The 12,140-nt window shown below is 26.1% G+C and overlaps 1 protein-coding gene across 1 annotated transcript; it reads left to right on the forward strand.

Annotated features, from left to right (window-relative positions):
* The first annotated feature begins 10,382 nt into the window (after positions 1–10,382).
* LOC131618600 (MYB-like transcription factor EOBI) lies at positions 10,383–11,675 on the forward strand. The gene is made up of 3 exons (XM_058889792.1): positions 10,383–10,608; positions 10,786–10,915; positions 11,017–11,675. Exons 1-3 carry the CDS (start codon positions 10,452–10,454, stop codon positions 11,510–11,512), a joined length of 783 nt encoding a protein of 260 aa, XP_058745775.1. The 5' UTR covers positions 10,383–10,451; the 3' UTR covers positions 11,513–11,675.
* Positions 11,676–12,140: the final 465 nt, after the last annotated feature.

Here is a 12,140-nt window from a genome sequence, read left to right on the forward strand (position 1 = left end):
TTTGGCCGCAAAATTACAATGTTAGAACATAGATTCAGAGATAACAATATTTATTCACAGGTAGTGGACAATATATCTCGAGCAAGATTGAATTTTATTTATCACAAAGCTAAACAAGATGATGAAGTAGGTTCAGATAGCTTAAAGTGTGGTTTTACACTCAGGAAGACGTACGGTCTTCCGCGTGCTTGTTTAATTTCAAAAAAGGTGAAACTTGATAGCCCAATACGAATGGATGAGGTTTATACCCATTGGAAAAGGCTTTGGTTTGATGATGATGATGGTGTGATGAAGGACGGTAACTCGAATATATCTATTTTGACTGAATGGGAAGTGATTCAAGATATATTTTTGAAAGTCGGTGACAACATGAAACACCGCCTTAAAGAGCAATTGAGAAAGATTTCCTATTTAGAAACCGAATATTTGAAACTACCCACGCAACTGTAAAAACAAATGGTGCTCGTAAAAAGGTCAAACCAACACCAAGTGACAATTCAACGATGCAATTTCCTTCCTATTTCGAACATGTTTACAAACGTTTTTCTGGATTCTCCAACTTCAAAATCTCAAAAAAAGTGTTTTTAAAGGTGCTCGCATTAGCAAACCATCTCCTTCACCACCTTTAACAAAAATGACATACATTGATGTGATATCAGTTTTAAGGAGCATAAAAAATCATACACAACACTATACAGGAAGAAAAAAATATTTTGATGCAATTCATGGATCTCTTATTTCTTGTCTTAGCGTTCCAACACAAGAGGAAAGATGGATGTGCTTTCTTGAAATAGGTCATCTTATAGGAAATGAATATAATAAGATGTGTATTGATCTGACAATATATGGATTCTCGGAAACACTTTTCTACTTAGGAGTGACCCATCTCAAAATTCAACTTGACGTATTACTTATATTGGGCGGCTTTCAAAAACACTAAATTTTGTTCAAGTTTATTTGAAATCGGGATTTCCTTTACCACAAACATCACCGGAGTGGACATCTCATTCCAAAAAGGAAGTTGAAACTTGGTCGAATTACTTTTTGGATAGAATACAAGAATTCACCAAGTTAAGCGAGATTGAAAGAAAATCAAATAAGAAAAAATAAAAGGCAGAACCACTCATAGATATAGATTTAGGTGGTGACACAAGTTTTGATTCATTTTAGTTTTTATATAACAATGTGTGTTGGTGGTGACACATGTTTTGTAAATTGTATACATTTTCATACATTTTAATGTATACTTCAATTTTCTAAATTTCTCTATTTTTGTATGTTTCATAATAGGTTTTGTTTCTATATCAGGTTATGTGTGAACAGTTTGGGGTGAATTTGGAAATGTATTTCCAGACGCACCCCATTTTCTAAAAAAATGCTCATAGGGGTTTATTTAGAACTATATTTATGTAGACACCCTGATTTTACTAACGAAATTGGATGTATTCGGAAGTACATCTCTAGAATACCTTTGAGATATGATTGGGTTTATAAGGTCCTTATTGATCTAATACTTGTATAAATATGTGATCCCCTCATCTGGTTAGCACAAATACACAGATAATGTCTCAATATTCGTATCTCGTTTTGTCTACTTCAAAGGCAAGAAACCCCCTCTTGAATTTATATTCATAGAGATCACTCGTCTTGTTGATCTAAAATCCATACTAGAGAATTTGTACTCAAACAATCGAAGAGTTGTGAAGCTCTATTATTGTTCACCCTCGATTGATAACGAAAGAAAGATACAGTTTAATAAGTTTGAGTTGAAAACAGATGAAGATTTAACTTTTATGTGGTGTATATTTCACTGTTACGAAACAAAAGATTTGATCGAGGTGGATGCGAAGATTGCAAAATCGACCGAAGATATTCTAAAGATGTTGAAACGTCCTTAACCATTACTCGTTGATATTATTAGATTTACGTTAACGATTATCTATATAATGTTACATTTTTAATGTATGTCATAATAATGATTGATGTTAATTTATGTTATATTTTTTACATATATTTATGTATCTGTTTCTGGTCTTTTTAAAAATAATAATTTGCGAAATTACAATTCCAGATTTTTTATGAGAAATATATTTCCATATTTGAGAAGCATTTTGAGTTTTTCACAAAGATATGAAAAAACCACTAAAAATGGAAGAAATAACACCCTTCACCATGATGAGATTGATTGAAAATATACATGTTGTACTCTTTATGGTGTAGTATGATTGTCGGTGAAGATAATGAAAGTTTACGTATTATTTTCAATCAAGGTGGAGATTGTTGGGTTTGGTTGAAAATATATATGTTGAAGAAGTCTCACATCACTTAGTTTTGTGAAGGAAGGGAGAGTCTAAGACTATATAAAGGATTCAAGTTCTTCGTTACAAGATCCACCAGTCAAAAGAACTTTAAGCTTGTATTTGACTTTTTTTGTTCTCTTATGCTCTTGTATCTTGTATTAGATTATCTTGTATTAGAGTTTGTGAGATGTAATTAAATATTTGTTTTTGAGAGTGTGTGTACTGGGGTCTAGGGTGTTTGAGCGTATATTATGTGTTGTAATCATTTTCACTTAGCCTCTGTTTGGTAAGACACATCGTTTTCGAGCTTATAGCTTATGTCTTATAAGCTCATATGATAATTTAGACCCATTTGGTAACGGTCTTTTTATCACGAGCTTATAGCTTATTTTACTAGCTTATAGCTTATTTTTCAGACGCTATTTCAAATAGCGTTTTAGCTTATGTCTTATAGGTTATTATTTTTTCTTCCTTTTTTATCCTTATTATTTTAATTAAAATTCATTTTTAACCTTTATAATTTATTTTAATTTAAAAAATAATAATTATATATTAAATATCTTTTATGTCATTTAACATTTATAAGTTAATTGAACCGTTAATTTTACCAAACACTTCAATTAGCTTATAAACTATCAATCTCAACCATCCGCTATAAACTAGAAGTCAGTCATCAGCCATCAGTCATCAGTCATCAGTCATCAGTCATAAGCTATAAGTTATCGGCTAGCTTATCAGTCAACCGCTCTTTTTAACAAACAGATCCTTAGTGTTATTTTCTGCTGTCTATTGACAACGGCCGTGGTTTTTTCTCCAATTTTAGAGTTTCCACGTTAATTTTTTATATTGTTATTTATTTATTTTTTATTTCAACACACCAATGAGTTTAAGGCTCATTGAACGCTAACTCTTAATTACCATAAACGTGTAGTTTTGATCAAGAACATCATAGACATGTTAAGTGAGAACAAACATATTAAAATATTACACCTTAAAAAGAAAGTAATCAAGATGTTGAATTCATGATCAAACTTAATGCTTTTTTAACATACTACTCCTTCCTCCGACATCAATCTCTTCCAGCTTCAAGAAATTGTAATTTTTATTTTTGCCCTTGTCATTTTAGCCTTGTAGACACAAATATACACACATATTTTTTGGAATGTTTCATAGCTCAGCAGTCCAGCTAGCACCCCTTTCCAAAAGTATATTTACAAGGCACACCTGTCCCTAACATGACGATCCACTCGATCATAACATTAATATTAAATTTGCCCAATACCCAAAATGGAATCCAATCTCACTATATTTTAATCAAATCTCACACACATAATATGTCTTGATCTTCCAAAAGAAGTAAGCAATCTAACACCTGGGGAATACTCATTGGGGATCTAGTAATTTTCAGTTTGGAAAAAGCACACCACCACCATTAATATTTTATACATTATGCTTTCTTAATTTGTAACTTTGTGTCTAGATACATACATCTCACTCATACGTGTCGACACCACAACATTTCTATTTCACTTTTTTTTTTGTCTGTTTTGGTGCTAAAGAAATATAATCTTGATTTGTTCAATTTAACGCCTAGTTTATCAAGTCACCAAAGTTGTACTAGAGATGATAGTAAATAAAAATAAACATGTCACCTAACACCTTAGCACATTTGAATATTCTAAGATGCCCTTGTGCTTTCATTCCATGTGATTAGTAGTAGTATTCCAACTCTTCATTGGCTTTGAGAAAGTGGGTTTTTCTTATTGTAACATCAAACATATGTAAATAATTGAGGGTATAGATATTTTGGTAAAACTAAAGTTAATGAACAACATTCGAAGTTGGATTGTAATCAGAGCCGACTATATAAAGGTGTTTATAGGTACGGACAATCTTTTCATTTAAATTGAACCAATTATTAATCATTCAAATTTAATTATTAACGAGTATATCTGATCTAATTTGCAACAATTCTCATGTACTTATTTTAATTTAAATTTAAATTTTTTAATCCGTAGGTTTGTTGACCCAATCCGTTAATATAAAATTAATATTTTTTTAATTTATTATTAGTATTTTAAATAAAAATTAAATTTGATATATGATTATAAACTTTTTTTTAGTCAATAATCATACTAGATCAATACTCAACCAATAAATTTATATAATTTTAGTATTATTAAGTAATATTGTGTTTATATACTTTTGTATAATGTCCAACTTGTAGATTTTTATAGATAGGATGTGTTTCGTGAAATATGTTACTATTATTAAATGTTAATTTTATTAGATATAGATATTATATAATTTATTTTATTGTATTTAAATGTTAAATATTTGTGAAATGGTATTGAAATTCGTTTAAAAATTTTAGAATTATAAAAAAATGGAATATATGATATGGACTTTGGTTTCGACCGAGTTTTGAATGATTTTAGTGTTGCGATTTCAGATTTTAACCTTAACATTTTTACTAGTACGGACACCGTCTCTCCTTAAGCACAGTATATTTTAACGAGTGTTTTTTTCAGTAAAAGTGTTCATGACATGAATGTAAAGTTTGACATGACCACAAGACAGAAAGAGATTTTTTGTTTGTTTGTAAACTGCGCATGCTCAAGACTTTCTCCTTGATATTTCTATTGATGGTATAGGCCAACATATGTCACAGGTGGAGTAGCATATTATCCTAAGATACTGACTTGATTCCCTTATTTCCTATTGATGAGGTTTGCCCTATTTGTTGCAAGACATGTTTGGATACATTTGGGGAACATGTGATTCATTTTATGAAGCTTCTAAACTTCAAATACCGACATGACCTTGTTAAAGATGTCTTGTTTGATATATTTTGGCGGGTCGAAGTATTTGTTAAGAAAGAGACGTCTTTGAATTTCTTGATTGACGCACATGAGAGGAGATTGACACTTAGGCTCGTTAATGTTCTGGTGTACATGTGGGTAGGAAGGAAACATATTTGTGTGGAGTTGACTGAAGTTTTTCCATTAGTAGGACTGAGGACGAGAGGTTTTAATGTGGGACAAACAACTCTCAAAGTCACTTCAAGTAAAGTGATCAAACACTAGAAAGCGTTTTGATAATCAATATGCTTTCATATCATTTGTCTTTGACACATTTAGTTTTCTAATATCAGAAACAATTGATCTTTTACAGAGAATCCAAAAGTTTATGAATAACATTATTGTATCTACTAAATATATGGATTTAATTTTCAAGAAAATTAGTTTTGTTATTAAAAAAGGAATAGTTATGCAGCGTGTTACCTGTTTATCTTCTATTTCTTTATAAACTTTATTTTATCACTAATGAAGTTCTATTTATGCAAAAAATTTATAAAAAATGAATACAATGCACACAAGTTCAATCCAACCCAACCTATATATAACCGGATTCTAATGAAGTTCTATTTATGCAAAAAATTATAAGAAAATAAATACAATGCACACAAATTCAATCCAACCCACCTATATATATAACCGGATTTATTCGACTCAAATTCGATAATTAAATTACAAGTTGAAGATGAATTTAATCCACTAAATATAAACGGGTTAGATAATAAATCAAAACAAACCCAATCCAACTCCACTCATATACCCCCTAACCGGATATATGCACTAGCAACCAAACCTTTAATGTTGAGCCTTGATTTGATTTAATGTATCGTTTATGGTGTATATCTCTTTTATTCACGTTTTCAAGTTCATAAGAAAAATGCAATTCAAAAGATTAATCATTTATGAGAGTGTCAGGACTTAAAGTAGAACATTGTGCATTTTTTTTACTCAATGTGATTCTTACCAGAATGTTTAATCCAATCTTTTAATTATAATCTACTTAATCTAAATGTAAGGTTGTCATGATGACAACCTTTGGTACAACCCTAAACCTAATGCTGATATGTCATTCTAATATAACACAAATGCTGACATGTCAACCTCTTATAATTTCTCATATTAATTAAAATTATCATTATTTATAATTTATAATCATTCTTTGAATTATATTTAATAAATTAAAATGATTCTTACTATCACAATATTTAACTATTTTTATATAATATTTTGAAATAAATAGTTAAATTATTTTTTTTAATTTTATCTTTTATGAGTTTATATTTTATTAATTTGTTAAAAAATTCAAAGTATTGTTATATATGACTAATAATATTTTATTTAAATTAAAAATAAAATAATTATAATTAATTTAGTTAATAATTTGTATCTATTGAAATAAAAAAAATTATGAGTTTTAAAAATCAATCTTTTATATCACTTTTTTTTTTTCAAATTCTCCACATTTTCATTTTTTTATTACTAAATATATTTTATAATTTCATAAAAAAATGGAGGATTAAAATAAATTCTATGATTAAGAATTTTGTTAAAGCAAAATGTAATCATCATTAATCAATTTATTTTAGTTTTTACCGTTACTCTTTTTTCAAATTCTACACTAACTCCAAATCAATTTTTTTATTAATAAATATAATTTCTTAAAACAATAGAGTATTAACTAAAAAAAAGGGAGAATATTATCTAAAAAAAACCGTGGATTATGATTAACAATCATTAATTAGCATCATATTTTTTTATTAATAAATATAATTTCTTAAAACAATAGAGTATTAACTAAAAAAAATGGGAGAATATTATCTAAAAAAAACCGTGGATTATTATTAACAATCATTAATTAGCATCATATTAAATCCAACTTCTTATGGAAGTTTTTTTTTTCTTTCTAATGTTTAAGGCTATTCATTAGCAATCAAAACTGTTTCAAAACAAAAATTAACATCCAATTTCTCACCCATTATTTTTTTTCTTTTTTAATGTTTAAGGCTATTCATTAGCAATTAAAATTGTTTCAAAACAAAAAGTAACATCAAATTTCTCACCCATTATGTTTTAGTTTTCATCTTCTCTATTTACTTTTTCATGTGTTTCACTGTATAATTATGTTGTAAAACTTTTTTTAATACCAATTATATTATTTTTTGGTAATATTACAATTGTAGTGGAGAGTCATGTCTAAATTTCAATAAATCAGTATAAAGCATCTTAGTCAATCACACACTGATATATATATATATATATATATATATATATATATATATATATATATATATATATATATATATATATATATATATATATATATATATATATATATATACAATTCTATATAATTCTATATTAAGTTTCTAATTATTTTTAATATTTTATACAAGTAAATATTTTATATTTTTCTAAATGTAGCTAAAATTTTACAACTTATATTATCATTAAATACTATAAAACTTTAAATTACTTTTTATATTTTATAAATTATTCTAATAATAATAAACATAATAATTATAATTATAATTAAAATAATTACAATAAAATAATAATAATAATAATAATAATAATATTCTGCCATCACTATTAACAATAATAATATAAACAATAAATTATAATATAATACTCATGTAATAATAAAAAGTAAAATAATAATAATAATAAAATATAATATTCATCTACTATGATTAAGATAAATATTAATTATTAAAAATATAATCTAATTATTAATTATGATAATAATAATATTATATAATATTCATATACCACTAAAAAATAATAGTATTAATTTTTTTAAAAGTATATAGTTAAATATTTTATATAAATAAACAAAATAATAATAATAATAATAAACAGAATAATTTTTAAAAAATTCATACATCGTATATAGATCAATAATTCAAATGAAATTTTATTTAAATCATTATAACTAATTAATTTATGTGTAAGTTTTTGAAAATTTTAAAAATGATTAATATAATTTACTATTATATTTATAATAGACCAATAAATTACAACAATACTAATATGAATAATAAATTATAATACTCATATAATATTAAAAAAAATTATAAAAATAATAGTAATAATATAATATAATATTCAGCTACTACGATTAAAATAATATTAGTAATAATAATAATATAATATTCAATCATCACAATTAACAATAATAATATAATTAATAAGTTATAATATAATATTCATTTAATAACAAAATAATAATAATAATAATAATTATTATTATTATTATCAATTATTATAATAATAATTATATATTATTCAGATACTACGATTAAAAGTAATATGATTTATAAAAATTATAAGTATTTATCTATTTTGCAATAATAGTATATAAAAAATATAAATACAATTTTAATATATATTAATTTTTAATAAAGTATATAAATAAATAATTTATATGAATAAAATAATAATGATTAAAATAACAACAATAATAATAAACATAATAATTTTAAAAATTTTCACACAATTTATATAAATCAATAATTCAAATGATATTTTATTTAAAGCATTATAACTAATTATTTTAATGGGTAATATTTTTATATTATTAGAGCTAATTAAAACTAATTTATTTTATATTATTATAACTAATTTATTTTAATTCATTATAACTAATAAATTTATGTGTAATGTTTTAATACATTTAAATATAATCAATATAATTTACTATTAGATTTATAACAGACTAATAATTTACAATTATTAAGTATAACTTCTATATAAAACATTATTGACAATAAACGGTACCTCATTAAATGTTTTTTATGGTGGTGTTTTTTGATCTTTTTAATTTCTTCAATAAGAAATTTTTTATTCAATATAAATAGGTTACATCTACCACCTAACCTACCACTTTTCTTCTTCTTTTCTTTGTTACAAGATCTAATTTTCATTTTATATTGATATTTTGATTACTTTTTCTGAGAGCTCTCTTATATTTTAATTATTTTTTAATTTACGTTGCAGGCTAGCTAATGAATTTGATTTATGTTCCAAGTTAAAGAATTCACTTTATTTATCCTATAAATAATTTAAATATTTTTCTATGATGTTTTGTAATAATTTGTTTTGAGCATCAATATAATATTTCTCTATCTAATTTTATGATTTTCTTTTCTTTTTATTGTTTTTTTAATATAATTATTTTTGTTATGTGAGCAAAAAGAAGAGGATAAAGAAAACTCATATTAGTTTTGCATCCTTATTACTTGAAAATCATGAGAAAAATTGCAGCTTATGTAAGTATATTTTTAATAGTAATCTTTGAGAAAAATGTGTATTTGATTTAAATTTATTGGAGATCTTCGATAAACAAAAATGAAGAATCTAATAATACAAAAAATGTATCATTTGTCAATAAAAAAATGTATTTCTGATTCACGTGATATAATGAGAATGATAAATATGTAAGTAGGAAAATAATGAGAATATAATATTTGAAAAAAAGTAACATAACAGTAATAAAAAAGGTAAAAAGAAATCAAATAAATGAGAAAGAAACATTTATATACAATCATATATTAATGTCATCAATTTTTATTTACATTTTTTCATTGAATGAAAAAGTTCATATAAGTATATTATCTTAAAACACGTGCAACACACAAGTTATATATATAGCCTCAAAATTAATACTATAAATTTAATTTAATTTGTATACAAATAAAGGTCCAAGTAATATGTCTATGAAAGTAGATATAATATAAATATGTGTAATTTAATCTCACATATAATTAACTAAAAAGTAATTTTTTTTCTAATTTATTGTCTTTCATATTAAAAAATTAATATTTTAATTACAAACATAATTTAAATGGCCTACAAAATAAATTTAAATGCAAATAAAAAATTAAATATCAATTGTTACGAAAAATATAATTTTATTTCAAATATACCCGTGCGAAGCACGGGCCGGCAATCTAGTTTAGTAAAATAAACCTCTTCTAAAACTGATGTCAATATTTTTACTTTGTTTTTCTAGATAAAATAATTGAAACAAAATTTAAATAATTTCCTTTTTTTGAATAAATATTTTGTGACACCACTTAATTACCTTGCAAAAAACAATGAAATGGATAGGGATAGTAATTAAAAAAAAAAAAAACAAGACTAGTTGACTGATAGAAACAAGCTGAGTCACAGGTACAAGTATAAATATGTAGCAGACATTACACACCACACCAGTGACAAACAATCAAACATAACAGAATTTAGCAAACAATTTTTATCTAAGAGCCAAATTAGCATATTTGTTTCTATTAATATGTATTCAGGAGTGATGCAAAGAAACGCAGAATGGAGTGTTCTAGAAGAAGATAGATGGAGGAAAGGACCTTGGACTTCTGAGGAAGACAAATTGCTCATTGAGTATGTCAAGCTTCATGGTGAAGGCAGATGGAACTCTGTTGCTAGGCTTACAGGTATTAATCCAAACTGTTTATTAGGCCTACCAAATGTCTGATGCATGACATTATCTGACATCAACACGTGTGATTACATTTTTTTTTTTAAATTATTATTAGTGTCAGCATATCAGTGATGTGTCTGGTGTAGGTGTCTGTATCAATGTCTCATCGATCATATAATCTTTTTGACAGGATTGAGAAGAAATGGAAAAAGTTGTAGGTTAAGATGGGTGAATTATTTGAGACCAGACCTTAAGAAGGGCCAGATAACACAACAAGAGGAAAGCATAATCTTAGAGCTTCATGCTAGATGGGGAAATAGGTAAAAATTGATTGAACTTTAATATTTCCTCTACCAATACCTTTTTGTGTTGTTACGTGGGTTAATGCGTCTAGTAGATTACTAAATCATAAACATTTCAGATGGTCAACAATTGCGAGAAGCTTGCCGGGAAGAACAGACAACGAAATAAAGAACTATTGGAGAACTCATTTCAAGAAAAAGACTAAAAAACCGTTCGATGCTGCTGAAAAGGCGAAAAACCGCTCTTTCAAGAGACAGCAACAACAGTTGAAACTGCAACAGCACCAAATTCAGCAGCAACAACAACTGCAATACAATTTGGACATGAAAGGGATTATAGACTTGTTGCTTGATGAAAATGATTACTATAGTGTTCCTTCTACTTCTCAAGAGAGTCAAGAAATGGTTACCATGTATGGAGAAACACCGGAACAACAAGGTTACTCTTACTCTATGGTCAATGGTAATGGTAATATTTATGCTCAAGAGTCTTCAAATGAAGAAATTTTGTGGGATGGACTTTGGAACTTGGAGGATGTTCTTGGAAATTCAATGCAGCCTATGCTACAAGCAAATCCAGCCAATGTGCACAATTTTGTTACTCCCTTTTGTTAACTTTTTTGTTTAGCCTTTAGTTATGTTAAGAATAGTACTAAAAAGCTTGGTGTTAAGACAAATTTTGATGCATAAGTTGTGGACCGAGAACTCAATGTAGCCCATGATTTTGCTTTTTTCCATAATAACAAGAGTCCACAACTTTACTTCTTCATAATCTTAGAGAGACAATTGATAATGTGAGCAAGAGTCTCATGTTATTTGCAATAATCTTATTACGGTCGTCTTAAACTTTTAGAGATTTTGTATAACTTTGTCGAGATTTAAATATGACAAATATTTTATGAAATCCTATTTAAAATACAATTTAAATGTGAAAAAATATGAAACATGCGCGATAATCTGTCTTAGACGTCTTAAAACGGTACCTAGTTCTGAAAGCTTGAAGCCACTCAAATTTTGACACATGAATGCTTAAACTTTGCGTCACTAGGATTAGAAAGATATGTACATAAGCAACATCATGCCATTATTACAAAAAGAAAAACAAATCCCTTTTTGAGCATAGAATATAAGACACCTAATGTACTAGATAGTACAACTCCATGTGGAATTCTTCAATGACATCTTTGTCATCATATTCTAATATTCTTTTGTCTAATTTAAGTAACACATAATACAAATGCTC

The sequence above is a fragment of the Vicia villosa genome, linkage group LG1 (genome assembly GCF_029867415.1).
Source record: "Vicia villosa cultivar HV-30 ecotype Madison, WI linkage group LG1, Vvil1.0, whole genome shotgun sequence".
NCBI lineage: Eukaryota > Viridiplantae > Streptophyta > Magnoliopsida > Fabales > Fabaceae > Vicia > Vicia villosa.

Bases quoted from the DNA above. Each gene is read 5' to 3' on its own strand.
- LOC131618600 (XM_058889792.1), top strand. From the start codon at position 10,452: ATGTATTCAGGAGTGATGCAAAGAAACGCAGAATGGAGTGTTCTAGAA. The intron at 10,609-10,785 runs GTATTAATCCAA...TCTTTTTGACAG, and splicing joins CTCTGTTGCTAGGCTTACAG to GATTGAGAAGAAATGGAAAA. The intron at 10,916-11,016 runs GTAAAAATTGAT...TAAACATTTCAG, and splicing joins CATGCTAGATGGGGAAATAG to ATGGTCAACAATTGCGAGAA.